This window comes from Sminthopsis crassicaudata, chromosome 5 (assembly GCF_048593235.1).
Source record: "Sminthopsis crassicaudata isolate SCR6 chromosome 5, ASM4859323v1, whole genome shotgun sequence".
NCBI lineage: Eukaryota > Metazoa > Chordata > Mammalia > Dasyuromorphia > Dasyuridae > Sminthopsis > Sminthopsis crassicaudata.
In genome coordinates this window covers 58133159-58155953 of record NC_133621.1, presented here as the reverse complement: position 1 = coordinate 58155953, position 22795 = coordinate 58133159, and the positions used below count along the sequence as shown (strand labels likewise).

General features: G+C 33.0%; 1 protein-coding gene across 9 annotated transcripts in view; it reads right to left on the bottom strand.

The window, feature by feature from the left end:
• Positions 1 to 22795, bottom strand: part of MLLT10 (MLLT10 histone lysine methyltransferase DOT1L cofactor) — a 221778-nt gene that overhangs the window by 152235 nt on the left and 46748 nt on the right. For 7 of the 9 annotated variants that reach the window (XM_074266892.1, XM_074266889.1, XM_074266886.1 and 4 more), the window contains 2 exons: positions 19673 to 19727; positions 282 to 391 (listed from right to left, as the gene is read on the bottom strand). In XM_074266892.1, coding sequence (XP_074122993.1) covers positions 282 to 329 — 48 coding nt within the window. In that variant the 5' untranslated portion in view covers positions 330 to 391; positions 19673 to 19727. Of the gene's footprint in view, positions 1 to 281; positions 392 to 7815; positions 7924 to 19672; positions 19728 to 22795 lie in introns of those variants that run through there. The other 2 variants (XM_074266895.1, XM_074266893.1) reach the window with 2 other exon arrangements.

Here is a 22795-nt window from a genome sequence, read left to right as displayed (position 1 = left end):
GGGAAAATGAGAGTAGATAAGATCTGTAAGTATAAAGATAGCAATAGTTTGAGGTTCAATGAGCTCAAAAACTCAAGTCAGAAACATACTTCAGATTTTAGGCCATATAAAAATATGGTTCCCCACAGAATAGATGACATTCTTTATCTAACTGTTGTCCACAGAAAAGTCAAACTTTTAAATCAAGGCCCTAATAATAAGCACTTTACAATTCTAAAATCAAAAGTTATTAAATTGCTATCAAAAATTATAAACAATTCATATAACTATATATACTGTACCTTATTATAACGATCATGTGGAACAGACTGCAATACAATAGGTTCCATTGTAGAAACGTTGGCAAACTGAACCTCAGGAATATACAGGGCACAAACAACATGAGCCCAACCTTAAAAGAAAGGAAAACAAAATACTTTTAACCCCAGTATACCAGGAAAAGGTTAATGCTGCAAGTAAAACTACTAATTTTCAATTTATAACTTGCTTTTCATTGCCTTAATTAAGGAATGTATCCCACCCTCTAAAATAAAAATCATTTGTTGTTTAACACCATCAACTGAATCTGAAAATATGGGCAATATTCAACAACATGAAGTCAAATTCTGCAAAGAAAGTAAGGTACATTTTCTCATCTCTTTTTCAGGGTCAACAATCATCCTAACTAGTGTTTAGTTTCAGGAGATTTTGTTCTTTCTATGCTTCTTTCTGTTACTTATATTGTGTATACTCTGTGGTTCTATTTACTTCTCTCTATATTGGTTAATATAAAGTTTTCCATTACTCCTCTGAACTTTTAATATTCACAATTTCTTATGATTCAGTAATATTCTGTTGTAATGCAATACCAAAATTTGCTTATTCTTCAATTGTTAGGGATTTACTTTGTAGTATCTAATTGTTTGCTATGAATATTTCATTAAATACATTATTTCTCTTTGAGATACCTAGGATATATACTAGCAATGAGTTCTCTGGGTCAAAGATATGAAAACTTCATTAGCTTTCTTAATTTAATTGCAAATTTCTTTCTGGAATGGCTGGACTATTTCACAACTTCCCAAAAAGTTTAGTAATAAGTCTATCTTTCCATAATCAATCCAATATTGACAACTCCTGTTTTAAGTTATTAGCTTTGTCAATTTCCAGGTTGTAGGCTATTTCATGGACTTCTTATTAATGACTTGAAATACTCTTTCATATGGTCAATAGCTAGCAATTCTTCTTTTGAGAAATGTCTATCATTTGACCACTTGTTCTTGTGGATATGCCTCTTACTTAGTCATATATTTGTGTTAGTTTTATCTGTATGTCATCAGATGTTTCATAAGAAGATTTTCCCTTTTTGAAAATGTCTCTTAAATTTGTAATGATATTGTTAGTATAACAGCCCCTTAACTTTATGTAATTAAATATGGGTTGTCTTTTATGATAAACTATTAATTATCGAACCCTAATACTAAAAATTATAAATTTTTCGAAAATGAATGCTTGTGACTACATCCAATAATAATGGTGACAGTGACTAGCTTGTTACATGTCATCTTAAGATTTCCAAAGTGCTTTACAACAATAATTTATATTACATTGTTTTAAGGTCAGCAAAGCACATTACAATATTATGTCATTTTATATTCACAACAACTCTTAAGAGATAGGTGCTATTATTATCATCATCTGCCTTTTACATATAATGAAATGGAAGCAAAGAAAAATTAAATAACTTAAAATTTTAAATTAAAAAAATTAAGTGACAATTAAGAAAACATAGCTAATGAATTTCAGAGGCTGGATTTGTATTCAGGCCTTCCTGCCTCCAGGTCTAGCGTTTAACGTATTATATACTTAGATGACTTTAATCACTGGATAAAGAATAATAAATTACTGATGACATTTCCAAACCTACTCTATTAGGATGAAAAACAGATGTATAAAATCCAACAACTCTTAGCATATTATACTTTTGCACAGAATATGTACCTTTGCAGAGAGTGAGATGAAGTGCTAAAAGTATGTATGTATCACTTCTAAGCCACCCTCCGGCAGGGATTTCATATTATTTGGTTACTCTCTCACTAGGCACTGCTACATACAGTAATAGTAATAGTGATATAGGTAATTAGGCACATCACAAAAAATGGGTTTGGTAATGAGAATAATATGACACCTCCTCAAGAATGGGGAGTATACAAAAATTAAATGAAATAAAACAAGTAATTACTCCAAAGTGCCATATTCTCAACTGAACCCTTCAGCTTAAATTTGGACTGGTATGGTTCAGTTTTTCCTACTAATGAGTATCCCATCAGCAATGGCCCCAGACAACTTAACATAAGCTAGTGATGCTGTCTCAGCAAATGACTACTACTTCTATAATACTAAAAAGGAATTTGGGTAACATTTTCCCTCATTGTCCATCCTACCTTCAAATTTAACACACATATAACAATCTTTATTAACATTAACCTTCCACAAAAATGGAAAAGGCCATGTATTTTGGGGTAGTCACAAGACAGAACATCTATCATTTATCAAGAGCAAAGTAAAGGGAAGAGATATCTAGGGGGAAAAAATGGCTTTTACTGAATTCTAGGGAACACTAAAGATCCTCACAAATTTTGAGATATAAAAGAATATTTCCCAAATACATAAAATTCAAAGCTTGAGAATATTTGGATTGCTAGCAGATTCTCTAAATATACCATATCAGCAAAGAGTGATAGTTTCATTTCTATTCAATTTCTTTCTTCTCTTATTGCTCCAGCTAGCATTTCTAGTACAATACTTTAAAAGGTACTGAATAAAGGACATCCTTGATTTGCAGTTTCATGTACAATTATTTTCTACTGTGCTGTCATGCAAATGTTTGCTTTATTTCATTATTTCTTTATAGATACTTTATAGTTATTGGTTTAAAATAAATATTACTAATCAACTTAAGGAAAGTTCCATGAATTCCCATGTTTTCCAGTATAATAGTGTTGCATTTTACTGAGATAATCTATGATTTTTATGTTTGTTATTGATGTGGTAAATTATGCTGATAGTTTTCCTAACATTGAACCACCCTACATTCCTAATATAAAAATACCACCTGGTCATAGCGGTCACATGCATGATCCTTGTGATATATATTCCTTTAATCTGCTTGCTGTTTTATTTAAATTTTTTGGATCAAGATTCATGAGACAAATTGACCTATACTTTTCTTTCTCAGTTTTTGCTATTCCAGTTTTAGGTCATGAAAGGAATTTGGTAGGATTTCTTCTTTTCCCTATTTTTCCAAATAGTTTTTATTGCATCACAATTGTTCTTTAAATGCTTGATAGAATTCACTTATAAATCCATTTGGTCCTGGGGATTTTTTCTTAGAGAGCTCACTGATGGCTTGTTCCATTTCTTCTCTGCATTCTATTTCCTGTTACTCTTGAACAATTTCTATTTTTGCAAATATTTGTCCACTTCACTTAGTGAGATTTATTGGCATATAATTGAGCAAGATAGCACCTAATAATTGCCTTAATTTCCTCTTCATTGGTGGAGAACTCATCCTTTTCATTTTTGATATTGCTCATCTTGTTTTCTTTTCTTTTTAAAATCAAATTAGCAAACAATTTATCTATTTTATTGTCTTTCCCCTCCAATAAAAATCAGCAGCTAGTTTTATTATTTCCTACTTTCTTTTTTTATTTTCAATCTTATCAATTGGATTATTGATTTTTTCCTTTTTTTTTTTTTTTTTCAGGATTTCCAATTTACTGTTTAGTTGGAGATTTTTAATATTTTTTTTTTGGTCTTTTTAAAAATTTTAGCTGCAGAACAATTCATTGATCTGCTCTTTATTTTATTGATATTAGTTTTTAAAAATGTAAATTCTTTCCTAAGTAACCTGTATAACTTTGATATGTGGGTCTCATTGTTAATTCTTTTTAATGAAATTAAGGGTCACTTCTATGATTTGTCCTTTTATCCTAAGTTCCTAGGACCCTTTATTTAATATAATTATCATTGTATTATGGTGTGAAAAGGATGAATATAATTTTTCTGCATTTGGTCATGACATTTTTATGCCCTTATAGTCAATTTTTGTGAAGGTGCCAGTTGAGGAAAAAAATATACTCTTCCATTCCCATATATTTTTCTCCAGAGGCCTATATCGTGACTAACTTTTGTAAAGTGCTATCCATTTCCTTAACTTCTTTCTTGTTTATTTTATGGTTACATTTATTCAGGTTTGAAAAGGGAGAGTTGAAATCCCCTACTCATATACTTTTAACTGTTTCTTGTAACTAACTTTTCAGGATATATAATTAAATATGTATATAATTGCAATATTGTTAATTGAAAAATCTGCTTGCTGCATATGCTTTGTGATTTTAACACCTGTCTCTGGATTACCTGCCATTCACCCATTCATCTTAAATATATAAAATTTATGACCCCATTTCTCTGTAGTATAAAATAGATTTTTATATCCAAATGATTGAATAAGTTACTCCCTCTTTGAGCCTCTTCTACCAAGAGTAAGATACAAAGTTGACCAACAACCCCCATCTTTTTAAAAGCTCTTTTCACACCTGCTTTAAGTAAGATGATTTCCCCCATTTTATTCCATTCTTACTTTTTTGTCAATGGATTCCTCTTTATCATCCCTTCATTTTTTAATCACCCCACCAAAACCAACTTATATTTGTATTCTTTATGTATACTTCATTTAAGTGCCCTAATAATAATAAAAATCTTAGAAAATGTGGGTATCAGGTTCCATGTAAGATTGCAAAACGATTTAGCTTGCTCAATCTCTTAGGATTTCTCTTCCATGTTTACCTTGTTATGCTTCTGGAATCTTGTATTAAAGGCACATTTTCTATCTGCTCCAGTCTTTTCATCAGAAATGCTTGAAAGTTCCCTAATTTATTAAGTATGATCTCCTCAACACATATCCCCTGAAGGATTACAATTAATTTTGCCAGGTAGGTGACTTGGTACTAATTCAAGCTCCTTTGCCTTCTAAGACATATATATATATATATGTGTGTGTGTGTGTGTGTGTATATATATATATATATATACACACACACACACACACATACATGTATACATATATGTGGGAACATATATACTCAAGCCTTTGGATCCTTCAATGTTACAAGCTGCTAAATCTTGAGTGAAACTGGGTGGCTCCATGATATTTAAAATGCTTCTTTTCGAGTTGCTTGCAATATTTTCCCCATTTGACATGGGAGGTCTAGAATTTGGTTGTTAACAGTCCTGCAAGTTTTCATTTGGGGAATGAATCATAAATCGTTTCAGTGATGAGTGGATTTTTTCAATTTTTAAGTTATTCTCTAGCTCTAGGATATAAGAACATTTTTCCTTGATAATTTCTTAAAATGTTTAGCAACTGTTTGAACATGTATACATATTACATATATTGTATTTAATTTATACTTTAGCATATTTAATATGTATTGGTCAACATGCCATGGGGGGGGGGGGGGAAGAGGAAGGGAAAAATTAGAACAAAAAGTTTGGCAATTGTCAATGTTGTAAAATTGCCCATGCATATATCTGGTAAATAAAAACTATTAAAATAAATAAATAAAATAAAAACTATTAAAATAAATATATATATATATATATTTAAGCTCTTTTTTTGATAATCTTTTAAGTAGTCCAATAATTTTTATTATTCCTTACTCTTGCCATGAGATATTTCACATTTTCTTCTACTTTTTCATTTTGTTTTATTATTTCTTGATGTCACAGGGAATCTTGGCTTCCTAACATTTGCTCAATTCTAAATTTAAAGTACTAATTTCCTCAGTGAGCTTTTGCATCTCCTTTTCCATTTTACCAATTTTACTTTTTGTTTTCTTTTCTTCGAGTGATCTTTTTTTTTTTACCTCTTTTTCATCTTAGTTTTTTTAAGTTCTCTTCAGTGGATTTTTGTGACTTTTCTTTAAATGATTTAGACAATTCTAGTTTTTAAGGTGCTATTTTCTTCAGTATATTTTCTGTCTTTTTAATGAAACTAACTACTCTTTTCATAATTTTCTTGTATCACTACTCTCATTTAGGACTTTTTATCCCAGTTTTCCTCTATCTCTCTTATTTGATTTTTTAAAAGTCCCTTTTGAGCTCTTTCAGTAATTGTTCCTAGGCTGTATCTAATTCATCTTTTTCTCTGATGCTATTGCATGGAGCTCTTTTGGCTCTGTTGCCTTTTTTTGAGTTTGTGTCTTTATCTTCCCTGTCATCATAGTTATTATCTATGGTTAAACTTGGATTCTGCTTCCTCAATAGAGGGAGTTTCAGGTTTTTCATGGTGCTGGTGCTGGTTTTCAGAGCTAGTCATGGTGATCTGTTAAGTTTTCAGTTCTTCCAAGGTAATATAACCTAAGGAAAAGTATGGTCTCTAATCTCTGCACTCTGGTCTGTGAATGATCACAAGTACTCTTTTCCACCCTGGAACTGTCACTCAGTTCCCTATTCCAAGGTGCAGAAATACTAGTGTTCCTCTTCACCCTGGAACCATGGCATGGAATTATATAACAGCAATGCAACAGGGTCATGCTCCCAGTGACAGTAAAGGGTTCCTTGTAGCTTCACCTGTTGTCCAACATCTTTACCGCCTATGGGCTGAGAGCTCCAAAAGCTGCTGCCATCACTGTTATTACAATCACACTTAAGGGACTCCTTGCTGTTTTGTACATGCCCAACCACCATGGGGGGGCGGGGAGGGGAGAACCAACTTTTACTGGTCTAACTTTCCTCAACTTCTTTATATTCTTAAACTGGAAAACTATTTCACCCTGACCTGTTTCTTGTTCCTGCTGCTCCAGAATTTGAGATGAAGTTTTAATTCAAAGTTATTTGAAGGGAATTTTGGAAAGTTAAGGTGAAGTCTTGTCTTTACTCTCCCATCTTGACTCCACCTCCTCTTAGTGGGTTTCTTTATCATTATGTGATTTAGGAAGCACTTCAGGCTTTTGCTAGTGTATATATGGGGAACCTGGAAAGCCTTCTTCCTATTCAAGCAATCATCTACACCAAACATGGTAACCAGTCCTTTACTCTGTCTCTTAAAATGTTTTGCAAAGAATTTTGATAAAATTACCAAAATTTCCTGAATCAATCACAAAATAAAAAATAAACTTCAGTTCCTCGTGATTATTTAGTGAATCTTTCCTTAGCTACTTAGATTATTCCATACCTTAATCTTTCTTCACTATGGAAGCTCCCCTCCACTAAGAATAAAAAACCAGTGATTTCTGCACATTTATAATGAAATATCAACTATTTTTGTAAATAATTTTTCATCCTATCATTAGTGACCAAGAGAAAGAAAGAATCCACTAGTTGTAGAACCAAAAGATATGCATGGTTCCCACAACTCCACTTGTTCCACCATATAATGAATGGAAATAATACTTGTTTTTATCTAGTATAAAGTTGTGTACCCAGTTGTTTACCTATTTCTTCCAACTATATATCACTACATAAATATAAATTACTACAACTTGAAATTTTCCCTATATCAACTTTTAAATGAATTAAATTAATTTAATTAAATAATTCATTAAAAGTGAATAAAAAGAAAGGAGATACACATGGAACAAGCAAAGAAGATCAACATAAAAAAGTTAGTTATGTAAAGAAAAAAGGAACTGCTTAATTGTAGGATGCCATGGCAAAACACAATACAGTATATCTCAATATAGTGTGTATATATGAAAAAATATAAAACATCATGATTCAATTGAAATTATCTGAACACAAAGACAATACAAACACACTCACAACCTCACTCACCCCTAAGACAAACTTTGATGAATCTGTGATTACCAAGGAACCCTGAGAGACAGAAGAGCTTGGGCCAGGAGAGTCAAACCACTTCCAAAATCTCAAACATCACTTCCCCTGAAATTCAAATTAAAACATTTCCCATTTATACATCTCTCTGATATTCCTCTTTACTTGAGTAAAGCAAATAATGATGTGTCCTGGGAGGAAAACCCTGGGCACTGAACCAAGAAAAGAAAGTTCAGAAATAAGTAGCAGTGAAATGGCTCAAATCCCAAGAATAGATTCAAGGTCTCAGCTCCAACATCTGACAGTCTGCAAAAGCATAAAAATTACTGGACTATCTAAATGGCATGACCATAACAAAAGCCTAGACATCCTATCTCAAGAAAACTAAACAGATCTCTTAGAAACACAGAACAAAGCAAAAATAAGAAGATTCCATTGGTCAATCCTAGAATGAAACTTTCCAGGAATATCACCACTAAAATCCAGAATTTCCAGGCCTAATAATAAGAAGAAGAAGAATAAGAAATAAAAATGGTGCAATCGGATGATTATGCATTTTCTCTAATATCATTTCTACTGGTAAAATAATGTGGCTTTCTAATACTGAAAGCTAAGATTTTTGTGCCAAGGACTTTTTTTCCAAGTCTTCAGGCACTACAGGACAGTGTAGGGATAGTGAGAGGCTACATCTCACATTATATTCCAGGATGATGGCGGTGGACACTGGAATGGCGGTACTCATATTCCAAAGGCTCTTGAATTGAGCTACATCCATTGAGCTGAGAGGAGAGATAGTAGTCATGGGATTAATGTTTTTATTTATCTGTCACATGCTGGCTTTTGTCTTTACCTTAAGAGTACCTTACAGCTTTCTTGTGGGGAGTAGTTGGTGAATATTACAGAATCCTTTTTTTTACACAAGAGCAACTCCCTGGGACAATGTTTGTGAGATATGAGAAGCAAGACTGTCACAGTTTGGAAAGAGCTGCTAGTCTTTTGCTAGACTAATGGTGATTTTTGAGTTGGCAATTGCTGCTAAGATGGGTGATAAGAGAGGTAGGATCAGGGGCTGGATTAGAAGTAGATTTGGATGTCTGAAGACCTTATTAATTCACCCCAAGGCCTTTCAGTTTGGGATCCTGGGCTGTCACCACTGGGGTCATGATAGGAGATGGTTGTCAAGATGGAGGTTGTGGTTTAATTTGTCTAGCATACATACTGGTCTCCTATCTCTCCCTCAAGGTGCCTTGCTACTTCAACCAATAAAAATGTTACACCCTATCTACATCCATTGTGCACTTCTCTATCGTCAACTGTCCTTTAGATGACTCAATCTTCAGAGAACATAGTATTCTAGCACACTCAAAATAAACTATGAATATTGAAAAGGCGAATTTTCATTTTGGGGAAAAAATTAACATCAGTCAAAGCATTGTAACTGTGGAGGAAGTTAGTTTAACTAAAGACATCATCCAGGGTGATGCTTTAATTTACACATCAACTAAAGAAAGGCAGAGTTGCACAGCCATCAGCCCATTCTTCCAGTGACTGAAGTCCAGTGGCAAACACAAAGTCAAGTTAACTGGTGACAGCCCGATGCCATGGATGACCTCAGCATCTCTGACATCAGACCACTCCAAAGCATATGCTTCTCCTTCCTTCATGGCTTCTAGAACAAACTGTTCTCATCTGCCCATTCTGGGGAAGCAAAGGTGAGAAGGTATGGAGCGGCAAGAAGGTATGCAGCTTGCCCAAATGACAACCTAGTAAATGTCCAAGGCCAGATTAACAGTCTCTTCTTCCTGACTTCTTCAGGCCTGGCTCTCATCCGCTGCAGCACCTATCTGCTCAAATTTAGATCCCAAAGGGAGAAAAACACTGGGACTGTTTGGATTTACAAAGAACTGTCATCTAACATTCAAAGAACAATTAATTTCAATGGCATCATTGTTGTTGTCTGCACTTCTTTCTTAAAGAGGACCTATGACATCAGGCAGATAATATGTTGACTTGTAGGTGAAATGCATTTAAGTAAGGCAGATTTGTGCAAAGACATCGTACCCACTCTCTCCTCCAGAAACATCAGAATCCAGAGACATGATGTAGATCAGGACAATTGACGATGGCCAAGGATGTACTGGGAGAGACCCAGGCCTTTCTAAGCCAAGATCTTTCCGAAGTCTCAGGTCGTCTGAGGCAACATCCATTCCCCAATATTACATACACTAATTTACATAGGAAAGGAATTTAAATTCTGCAATACAAATCTGTTTTTAATAATTAAACCAAAGAAAATCAAACTGATATATAGATAAATGTATATATAAGCCAATATCTCCAACAAACAGATGCAAGCTACAGAATAACTTTATTGTGCCCAACAAATTCCTATAAAAAAAAAATGCAAGATTGGTTCAATATTGGGGAAACTATCAACATAATAAGCAATAATGATAAACATATTGAAAATTTTAATTCAAAAAAATACCACAACAGTTATTATAATATGCTATGCTCTTTGTGCAATCATTGCACTATTATGTCTATATTCCTAAGAGATAAGAAAGAGAAAAAAAGTACATCAGAGAGCTCAAAAAACATTTATAGCAGCTCTTTGTATTATATCAAAGAACAGGAAAATAAGAGAACAAATACCAATTAGCAAATGGTTAAACAAATTATTGTACAGGAATATAATAAAGAATTGATACCTTGTAAAGAAGCTAGGAGAATAGAGTGCCTAGAAAGGAATAGCAGTGTGACTATGGGAAGTCATTTAATCTCAATTTGCCTCAGTTTCCTCATTTGTAAAAAGGAGCAAAAATAATAAATCTCTAGTTGCTTTGGGATCAAATAAGACAATAATTACAAAACAAGAAACATATTCTATACCTAGAACACAGTAGGCACTAGGTTATCTATTATGCTATTTTTTTTTTAAGGCAAAAGAAACTTTCAAAGATGTGTATGAACTGATGAAGAGCTAAGTGAGCAGACACAAAACAATTTATATAATAGCATCAATACTGGGGGAAAAAAAAGATTTTGGTAAACTTAAGAATCTCTAGTCAATGTAGTAATCAATCAACCATGACTCCAGGAAATTGATGATAAATACTATTCACCTTCTGATAGAGATGATAAACTCAAGATAAAGAAAAGCAATACTGTAAGTAAATGATAACTGAATTAATCCCATTTACTTAACACACTCTTTGGGAATGAAGTTTGGGAGGGATTTTTTTGAGATTGCCAGGGCAATATAATTTGTCCATTTATTCATTTTTCTATCAACAGAGGCTTTTCAAGGTTGTGACTATTAACTATTCTCCTACTTAGAAATGTTAAAGATATAATCTTCAATTATCCTCTAATCATAATGACTTTAAATTTGTATTTAATCATGTAGTCAAAGTTTTAAAGTTTAAGCTACTAAAGCTTAGAAAGAACAAAGACATCCTATATATCAACTTTTAGAACACCCTAAATATCAACTACTCTTAAAAACAAAAGCAAAGGTCTAATAAAGTCTCAAAATATCGATTTAAATTATTTGTGTATTTCTCAATATTTAAATACCACGATTCTAAATAATACATGACAAAACGTTCAAGAGGAGGAAAAAAAGTTACCTAATAGTAAATTTCCTTTTCTTCCATTTAAACTTTTAAATATGGTTTCTTTTGCTCTATAAATGGAGTGCCCATTTCAACATAAATTATCTTGAAATGTAATAATTACTCATCTTTCTGAATTCCAGCCTTTCCAGGTAATTAAAAGTGTTTCTAGGAAGGGAAGCCAAGATGGTGGCAATAAAGGTAGGAACTTGACCAACCTGTCTCCCAAACTGCTCAAAATTCCTTTAAATAATGACTCTAAAGAAATTTTAGAACATCAGAACACCCAAAAAGATGAAGCAGAACACTTTCCGGTCAAAAGCAACTTAGAAGCTCAACAGAAAAGGTCTGTGTCAACAGGGTGGCAATCCAGCCTGCAGTTACAGTACAGGGCACTCCTGCACAAGTCCTAACAGGGACCAGAGTCATCGAGGTGGGACTTCTTAATCAGTAGCACTGATGGAGGCTTCTGGACCTCGTCACAGATAACATCAGGTCAGTAGAGAAGGCCTGTGGTAACAGGATGGAAGTAGGGTGTACAATCCCAGTCCCATTAGATCTCATAGCAACAGTGGGGTGCAGACATTCCTAACAGCTCCAGGGCAGAAAAGAGTTTGTAGTCAGATTCCCAGAAAGGTCTCTGAAAACAGCTGCACAAAACCCTGTTTGGGACAGTGCACTCTCCATCTTGGAAAAAGAGCCTTACTCTTAACAAAGAGTTAAAAACAGAGTAATAGGCTAGGAAAAAGCAGAAAACAGAAAAAGATTCTGACCACAAAAAGTTATAATGAAGACAAGGAGGATCAAAACACACACTCAAAATAGTCAAAAAGTCAAAGCTCCTACATCCAAAGCCTCCAAGAAAAATAAGAATTGGGCTCAAGCTATGGAAGAGCTCAAAAGGGATTTTGAAAATCAAGTAAGATGTTAACATGTATTGGTCTACCTGCCATCTGGGGGAAGGGATGTGGGGAAAGGGGGGAAAGTTGGAACAGAGGGTTTTGCAAGGGTCAATACTGAAAAATTACCCATGCACATGTCTTGTAAATAAAAAGCTATAATAATAATTAAAAAAAAAAAAAAAGAAAGAAAATAAAATAAGAAAAATGGAGGAAAAATTAGGGAAAGAATTGAGAAAGATGCAAAAAGAAATACAAAAAGCTAATGAGAAGAATGTCTTAAAAAGTAAAATTGGACAATTAGAAAAGGAGGTACAAAAGCTCCCTGAAGAAAATTCTAAAAAATAGAATTGAGCAAATGTAAATCAATTATGAGAAATCAAGATACAATAAAGCAAAAACCAAAAATGAAAAAAATACGAAATATCTCAATGGAAAAACAATTAACCTGGAAAATAGATCCAGGAAAAATAATTTTAAAATTATTCATCTACCTAAAAGTCATGATTTAAAAAAACAAAACAAACAAACAAAAAAACCTGGACATCACCTTTCAAGAAATTATCATGGAAAACTGTTCTGATATTCTAGAACTGGAGAGTAAAATAGAAATTGATAGAATCTACTGATCACCTCCTGAAAGAGATTCCAAAGTGAAAACTCCCCTACAAATTATACCCCAATTGTAAAACTTCCAGGTTAAGAAGAAAATATTGCAAGCATCCAAAAGAAAGCATCCACATTAAGTATAACACAATACAGCTTCTACATTAAAGTTTTGGAGAACTTGAAATAGGTATTCTGGAGGGCAATGGAGCTAGGATTGCAATAATCACCTATCCAGAAAAACGGAGTATAATCCTTCAGAGGAAAAGCAGATCATTAAAAAAAAACAGGATTTTCAAGCATTCATGATAAAAAGATCAGAGCTGAATAGAAAATGTGATTTTCAAATACGGGACTCTGGAAAAGCATAAAAAGGTAATCAAGAAAGATACTATAAGAGGTTTATCTATGTATATTTCTATATGGGAGGATAGAACTTGTTACTCATTAGAACATTCTCACTATTATGGCAGTTAGAAGGATACATATAGACAGACGGCAGTGGTATGAGTTGAATATGAAGGAATATAATTCAATGTACTAGGAGAAAGGGAAAGAGAGAAGTAGAATGGTATAAATTAGCTATCATAAAAAAAAAGAAAGAAAAAGCTTTTACAGTGGAGGGGAAGGAACTTTATTTTCATCAGAATTAGCTAAAATAGGAAATAACAAACATAGGGGTATAAATATCCATCTTACTCTGCAAGAAAATAAAGAGGGGAATAAAATACGGGTTGGGGTAGAGGTAGGGTGATAAAAGAGAAGGCCTACTGGGGGAGGGAGTGCTCAATAGTAAAAACATGTGAGGAGGGACAGTGTGAAAGGAGAGAGTGAGTAAATGTAGGGAAATACAATCAGTAATAGTAATTGTAAAAAAATTTAGAAGCAAGTTTCTCTGACTTGATCCACTGTTGTTCCATGAGATAGGGAGCCATTTTAGAAAGTATTTTACAAGTGAAGAGGAGAAATTAAGAGATTTGCTCAAAATCACTCTAATAATAATTGTTATAGGCCAGAAATTGAAACAAGGTACTAAGTCAGTGGAACTGATAGAGATAATAGTTACCTAATTTAGCATGGTTCAAGTATGATTGATTTAATCCTCCCAGAAGATGTTATGGGTCAGAACTTGAAACAAGGTACTAAGTGGAATTGAGGAAACAGTGGTTAATCTAGCTTAGCTATTTGCCTTTTCTGTAGGGGCAAGGAGCTGGAAACTAAGTGAATGCCCATCAATTGAAGAATGGCTGACTAAGTTATGGTATATGAATGCAATGGAATATTATGCTATGTAAGAAAGATCAGAAGGATTGAGACAGGCCTGAAGAGACTTACATGAACTGATGCTAAGTGGAATAGAACCAAGATAACATTATACCTGGCAACAAGATTATCTGATGATCAATTCTGATGAATGTGGCTCTCCTTCAACAATGAGATGATTCAAACTAGTTCCAATTGTTTAGTGATGAAGAGACCCATCTACACCCAGAGAGAGGACTGTGGGAACTGAATGTGGTTCCCAACATAGCATTTTCACTCTTTGTTGTTGTTTACCTACATGTAATTTTGCTTCTCTTTCTTTTCTTTTCCTTTTTTTAACTGGTTTGACTGTATATACACGATAATTGTATAAATATGTATGCATATACTGGATTTAACATATACTTCTAATAAGTTTAATGTATATATTGGACTACTTGCCATCTAGGGGAGGGTGGGGAATTGAAACACAAGATTTTGCAAGGGCTAACATTGAAGAACTGTTAATGCATGTTTTGAAAAATAATTTAAAAAAATTAAAAATCTGATAGCAGGGGGAAAAGAAAAACTATCATTTTTTTAAAAAGGTGCTCCAGGAGGTAGGAGGAGATAGAAAATGGAATCAAGATAACAGAAAAGCATGAAACAGAGACAATCCCATCCCAAAACATCTCCAAACAGATTTTAGAAAAATCTACCAGGCCAACTCCTGATGAGTAAGCCCAAGAAAAAAGTAAGTGTTATCTACTGATTGGCATCATGTAATATGGAGAGTAACCTAAAAAACTTCAATAAAAACCTATTCATACAATACAGAAGGAATTGAAACATAAGTTTTATGATTTAGTAACCTTAGCCAATGAAGCATTTCTTTCATTTGAAACTACATATATTTATAAACTATCTTTTTCATCTTAGAATAATCTTCAAATCCTATATTCTCCTTATATCCCTAGACCCAAGTTGTTCTCTAGAAAAAACCCAAGTTGCAACAACAAAGAAAAACAACTTCAATTAACTAGTACATTGAGTAGTAAAATTAAAAACTAGCTCTTGGAAAAATGTTTATTTAGCACATAGCAGAAACTTAAATGCTGACTGAAGAAATCATCAATTTCAAATATAGAAGAAATCAGTATTTGAATCCTGACAATAAACACCATCAAAAAGTGAGAAAAAATTCCATTCAAAATAACTACTGAATGTACATAATAGAAGGGAATTCACCTACATAGACATGGAAGATTTATACACATAGAAACACAAAACTCTGTTTGCAAAAAGGCAAATAATTAGTACTTTAAATTGTTAATGGTTAATCAATGATCAACTATCATTTATTAAGTGCTATGTGTCAGGTATTGTGCCAACAAAATAAAAGTACCAGCAGTACAAAAATTATTTAGATTCAATACCATAAGCAATCTATCAAAATCTTATTAGAAGAAAAAAATTACAGAATTCACTTGAAAGTAAAGTGATCTCAAAGGAAAAAATAGGAGAGAGATCATCTATACCCAATTTACAAAATATAATACAGAGATGAAATTGTCATAACTATTTGGTACTATTTAAAAATAAAATTAATCAACTGAACAGATTTGAAACAGAAGGCAAAGAAGCAATCAAACAATAGCAAATTTTTTTTTCATAATAGCAAAATTTAAAATAAACCCCAAAACTTGAACCACAGGCAACCTGGAGAAGGGTTATTTCCTAAAAACTAGAAAAACTGTAAGATGGAAAGGCAAAAATGACTTTTAGATCAACATTTTATGTTATATATTAGAATAAGCTTTGAATGGATTATGATACAAATATGAAATATAACAGCATAAATGAAGAGGATCATGAAAGGAAAATTCTTCATAATTATACACAGGGGAAGAGTTCTTAAACAAGGAATAGAAAGGATCACATAAGAAAATGGATTATATAAAACTGAAAAAGCTTTGGAAACAATGCATTAAGAATTAGGGTAAACAGTTAATTAAGAAATAATCTTTGCAGCAAATTCATTTCTCTGATAAGGAACTATATCTAAGACACACAGTAAATTGACTCAAATACATAAAATCAATAACAAATCCAAAATAAATGGTAAAAAAGGTAAGAAATACAACTTATAAAAATATTTTTAAAATGCTCCAAATCACAAATAATAAAAGAAATGCAAATTTAAACAACTCTGAGGTGACACTTTATATTCATTAGATTGGCAAAGATGACAAAAAATAAAAATGACAAATGTTGAAGGAGCTATGGGAGGACAGATATGATAATTGTTGGTGAATCTATATGTTGATCCAATTATTATAGAAAACAATATGGAACTATAACAAAAAAAAATGACTAAAAGAAATACACTTTTAGGCTAAAAAAAAAAAAATATCACTAATAGACATATACGTCAAAGAGACCAAAAAGACTAAGAACCAATAGGTAATTTTATATATATTAAAAAATACAACGGCAAGGTATTATTACACTGAAAGAAATTGAGAAAAGGTTCAAATGAGAGAAACCAGAAGACTTGTATAATAATTTAAATATTAAATAATGATGTATTATTTAAAATTATTAGGGGAGAGAGAGAGAGAGAGAGAGAGAGAGAGAGAGAGAGAGAGAGAGAGAGAGAGAGAGAGAGAGAGAGAGAGAGAGAGAGAGAGAATATGGGTGGGTATGTACACATAGACAATTCTCAAAAGAAGGGCAAAGTGTTCACAATCAGAAAAGAATGCTCCAAATCACTAAAAAGAAAAATGCAAATCAAAAGAACACAGTGGTTTCATTCCACACCCTGCGAATCAGCAAAGATTAAGGGGAAAAAAAACAAAGTCAATGCTGAGGGGTTATGTAATAATAAATTCCCTACTGCATTATTAGTGGAGCTCTGAAATTGAAGAACTATTTTGGAAAGCCTGCAAGTACCTGGAATACAACATGTCTTAAACTAAGTATTTTCCTTTAAACCTACCTCTCCTTTTGAACTTAAGTAAATATTCAAAACAGAAATAATCTTGCCCCTAAAAAAATCTCCCTTCCTAATTTTCCTTTTTTTTTTTTCCCCTAGTAAGATCATTATTGTCTGTCCTCCTAGTCACTCAGGATTTGAAAGCAATAAGTTAACCGTTCTTCTTTACTACTCACACACAAACCATTCTCAAAGTCCTGCTAGATTTTTACCTCCTTTTTACATTGAAGTATATAGCAAGTTAAAAAAAAAAAAAAAAATCTCCAATAAGTAAAAATCCTCCTCTTCCTCTCTCACCCAATCCTATGTTTTTGTACGTGCATATGTATATGTTTCACTCTGAACTAAGTCCTTCACATCTCAAACAAGAAGGAAGTGGCATGTTAAAGCTGGAATTTGAATTGATCTTTGGGACATCTAAGTGGTGCAGTGGATGGAGCACCAGCCCTGAAGGCAGGTGGACCTGAGTTCAAATCGGACCTCAGACACTAAACACTTCCTAACTCTATGACCCTGGGCAAGTCACTTACCCCCAAGTGGCTCAACAAAAAACAACAACAACAAAAAAGAACTGGTCTTCACATTAAGCAGAGTTCTTAATTCTTTTAAAATTGTTTATCTTCAAGATATCATTTTTATAGTGGAAACCACAGTATTCCTGATTCTATTCACTTCACTATCAGTTCATATTAAGTCTTCCCAGTTTTCTTTGAAACCATTGCCATCATTTCTTAACTTAATATTTTTTCATATTGCCATACCATAATATATTTGGCCATTCCACAATATACAAGCTAATCCCTCAGATTCCCAAACTTTGCCACCTCAAAAACAATTATATGGAATGACATTTTAATTACAATTTAATTTAGACTAATCTCTCTTCCTTAATCTACTCTCATTCAGACTTCATTTTCTCCCTGCTTTTCTTCCCATTTCCCTGTTGAGTAAAATGAAAACTCTGAACCGAATGGTTTCTGTATTGTGTATTCTATACAGCTAAAATGAGAGTAAAATTGAAGTATCAGCTGTACCCAACCCTCACGCCACCCCATTCCTCCTCATTTGTATACATCTCTATCTGTAGACCATGACCATGTAAGATAATTTTCCTTAACCTTCATTTATCTTCTCTCTCCCCACCCTGAAATATATTCTCCTAATCATCTCATTCCACCATCCTTAAAAAATCATTTTCAAACATTTTTCTAAGTATAATACTTCTATGATCCCTGATGATACAGTTCAATTGAGAGCACTTGAGGGGGAAAATTTTTGAAAAAAGAAATAAGAGCTATGTAAAACAGAATTGGAAAGAGAATTATAGCTTGGCAAAAGAGGTATAAAAGTTTCTCCAAGAAAGAAACTTGCTGAAAATTTAAGTTGAAATTTAAGAGAAATCAATAATTTCATGAGAAGAAATTTTAAAATAAAGTAAAAAAGATTTTTAAAAATAGAAGAAAATATGTATCTCAAAGCAAAAACAACCCACTTGAAACACAGATGAAGAAAAAAAATTATTTGACTGTCTGAACGCCACAACCATACCAAGAGCCTAGACATCCCATTTATTTATTTTTGATGGTATTTTATTTTTCCAATTACATGTAAAGATTGATTGAGTTCCAATTTTTATCTTCCTCTTTCCTTTTTCCACCACCCAAGACAGCAAGTAATCTGATATAGGTTACACAGGTACAAACATTTTAAACATATCTCTATATTTAGACATTCCCTTTCAAGAAAACTAAATAGACTCTTAGAACCAGAAAAGAATGCTAAATAATCCACTGGCCATGTCCTGAAAAATCACAACAGAAAATCTTCCAAGCAGATCACAGACAAAATTCAGAGTTTCTGGGTCAAATAAAAACTACTATAAGCTTCTACAACCAAAGAATTTAAGTATTGAGAAGCCATAATAATAAACAATAATTGATGAGCCACCATGGTAAAGGAACAGAGAGCTTGGAATTCAATATTACACAAGGCAAAAGATATAAGCTTAGCTCTGGATCACTCCTGTTCATGCAGAGGTCGCATATGCTCTAGTCATTTCACAAACACATCCAATGTTTTCAAATCTCCCCATCTTTACAAATCATTCCTTATGCCTGGATTGTTTTTTAATGTAAAATTAAACCCATTTTTTAAAGCCAAACCCAAATTTTACTTGTCTGAAAAATCTACCCTCTATCTCTTCCACTTTCCCTCTATACCTCACAAAACATTCTGTTTGACAGTTCAATGTTTGATGAATGAATGAAACTAATGAGAAGAGATAATGAAACTTGTTTTAAAAATCACAGATGCTGATGGAGGCAAAAAAACCGATCCTATATCTCTTGACATCCAATCAAGGCTTCTTACTTTTACACTATACTGACTTTAAATGTGTCATATTAAGTTCATTAAGAGTTTTGATAAATTAACATAACATATATTGCAAAATACTTATTCAAATTCTAAATAAAAATTTTATGAATTTGAGTACTTACCCCCATTATCTGTTCTCTTTAAAGCACCATCCTTATGAGGACATAATTCACATCTCTGAAGGAAAAACAAAAAGCAAAAAATGATGGAAATTATGAACGTAGCACAAATTTACAAACTGCAAAATGCCATTGTATTTAACACCATTTTGTTAAGGAAAAAATATTTAAAACCACGGACACAGCCTGTATTAGTAACTCCCAATAATCCTTCAATTTAAGAATTCTCAAAGAAATAATCCATCTTCCTTAAGAATAGTACATTGTTTTTCAAAGAACTTGTTGCCAACTTCTTTTAAAAGCTATTTTTGTTATATCATTGTTAAAAGACTATATCCCAAAAAAAGGAAAAAGGGCCTATTTGTACAAAAATACTTATAGAAGCTCTTTTTGTAGTGACCAAGAACTGGAAATCAACATGATGACCATCAACTAGGGAATGTTTTAAGAACGCAGGATGATTTCAGAAATACCTGGAAGACTTAGAGAAATTGATCCAAAGTAAAGTGAACAAACCAGAACATTGTACCCATTAACAGCAATGTTAACTCAATAAAGAACTGTGATTATTTTGGCTAATCTCAGCAATACAATGATACAAGACAATCCCAAAGAATTGATGATGAAGCATACCTACTATCTCCAGGGTAAGAATTAATATTGACTGAATACAAACTGAAGCAAGCTAATTTTCACTTTATATAGAAATGATTTACATAAGTGAACATATATAACTTATAACTGATTACTATCTCAGGGAAGGAGGCAGAGAAAGAAAAAAAATTTGAAATGCAAAACTGCAAAATAAATAATACAGTCTTAAATTCTGAACTGGAGCTATAAACATGTAATCTGAAAACTTTAAGACTTGAAAATTAGCACAATTTCATATATCTCCAATTCTGAATATGAATAGAAACTTGGGAAATAGTTTTTTAAAATTATTTCACATCAATGTTAAACCTTGATTACAAATCAGGGTAGATATCATTTTAAGTCTAACTCTTCCTGAGGAAAAAAGTCAAATCCAAAGATTTTCCTTAGTATCAGCTAAATTAGATTGCTCCTTGAGTTCCCAGAAACTGGTCTACTCCATATTGACTCTCTTCTCTACTTCCAGGAGATAGAAGCCAATGTTCCATTGAATACAATGCCTACACTGATATAAAGTCTCCATCTAAAGCTACATGGCCAAAAGTAGGTTCATTTACCCTAAAAGGGTAAAAAGGGGTATTGGTGGCTTCACACTTACCATCTCTCCAGCATCTCCATCTGTTGGACTTTATCTTTCTTTTACTAGTTAGATTTACTTCTCTCTATATATCGCAACCCACCTCCCCAGATTCCCCATTCTATTTAAATACAATCTATCAGGGGCTCCAAAGAGACTCCATCCAGAGAGGTTCTTTTGTGTACTGGTAAGTAGCTACAGAGGAACTAAAAGCACTCCCATCAAAACTTCCTGGTCATTTTTCAGATGGCTCCACCAGCTGCCTTTCCTCCTCCAATATCCTGCTCTTTTTTTATGCTTTTTTTTGTTTGTTTGTTTGTTTTGGGGTTTTTTTTCTTCCAACTTCAGAATTTAAAATCCTAAAGAGGAAAGACTGGGTTGTTTTCTTGTGGTTTATTTATTTATTTATTTTTAGGTTTCCATTTCACAGCAAAAAAAAAAAAAAAAAAAAAAAAAAAAAAAAAAAAAAAAAAAAAAAAAAAAAAAATCAGGCTTGTTTGCTTAATTTTGCTTAATAAATGCTGCTGGTTTGGGATAGAGAGCACAGCAGGTGAAAGGAAAGGAAATGTTTAATGTAGAAAAGTGGTCTGTGAGTTGAGTGCTGAAGAGCAAAATTCTACAGAGTATAAAGAGAATATTTTTCAGTAGTAGATGCAGGTAGGAAGTACAAAGGCATAGAGACAGAAGGTGAAAAATCTTCTGTGAGGAATAAATAGAAAGCTCAAACTGAATTCACACATAAGTGCAGAGGAGAGGAGTATCATACAATGAAGCTACAAAGATAAGCTAAAGCAAAGCTTCTTAAACTGTGGGTCCAAATCCTATGTGGGGGTTGCAAAATAAATGACAATAGCAAAAAGTATCAAATTATTCTTTAAATAAAAATAAACAAGAAATCAGTTTCATTAGTTTGAAAATTTGCTTTCTTCTTTAATAAACAATTTATATATATATAAAACAAAAGTTTAAAAATAAATTTAAGGATTTATTATCAGTAAATATTTGATATATTTATTTCATATAACTATTTACCTGGGATTACATAAAAACCTCTCCCCTAAACCAGTCCAAATTCCTTTAAATAATGATTCTAAACAAATTTTAGAATAACAAAAGACCTCAAAAGATGGGATAAAACATTTTTCAGCTGAAGGCAACTTAGAAAGTCAGCAGAAAGTCTGTGACACCAGGCTGGGAATCTAGTCTACACCTGGAGCTCACCACATCCTAGGGACAGCTAAGCAGGACTTCTGAATCAAAGGCAGTACTCGTGGCTTCCAGACTTCTCAGTCCAGGGACACCAAAGAAAATTTGAAAGGTAATCAGAAAAAGTCTTTGAAACCAGGGTGGGATCCCAGCAAGAAACCATAGTAAAGACCCCAGCATCAGCAAGGCAGGATTTCTGCATCAGTGTCAGTGCTAATGACTTCTGGACTTCTGGGGCCTGGAAGTTCCAGGCAGGTCTGGTCCCCGGAGTCAGCACAGAAGGATTCTGTTGCTTGAGCTCACTAGAACTTACAGTTACAGTGGGTCAGGACACTCCTAACAACTCCAGGTCAGAAAAGAAGGTTTGTGGTCAGGTCCCTAGAAAGATTTCTGAAAACAGCTGCACAAAATCCCAGCAGCTTGGGACAGGGCACCCTTCACCCTGAGAACAGAATCGCACTCTCACAAAGAATTTAAAGCCAAATAATAGACTAAGAAAATGAGCAGAAAATATAAAAAAAGTTTCTGACATATGAAAGTTATTATGATGACAAGGAAGATCAAAACACACGCTCAGAAGAAGCTAACAAAATCAAAGCTCTTAAATCCAAAGCCTCCAAGAAAAATAAGAATTGGACTCAAGCCATGGAAGAGCTCAAAAGAAACTTTGAAAATCAAGTAAGAAATAA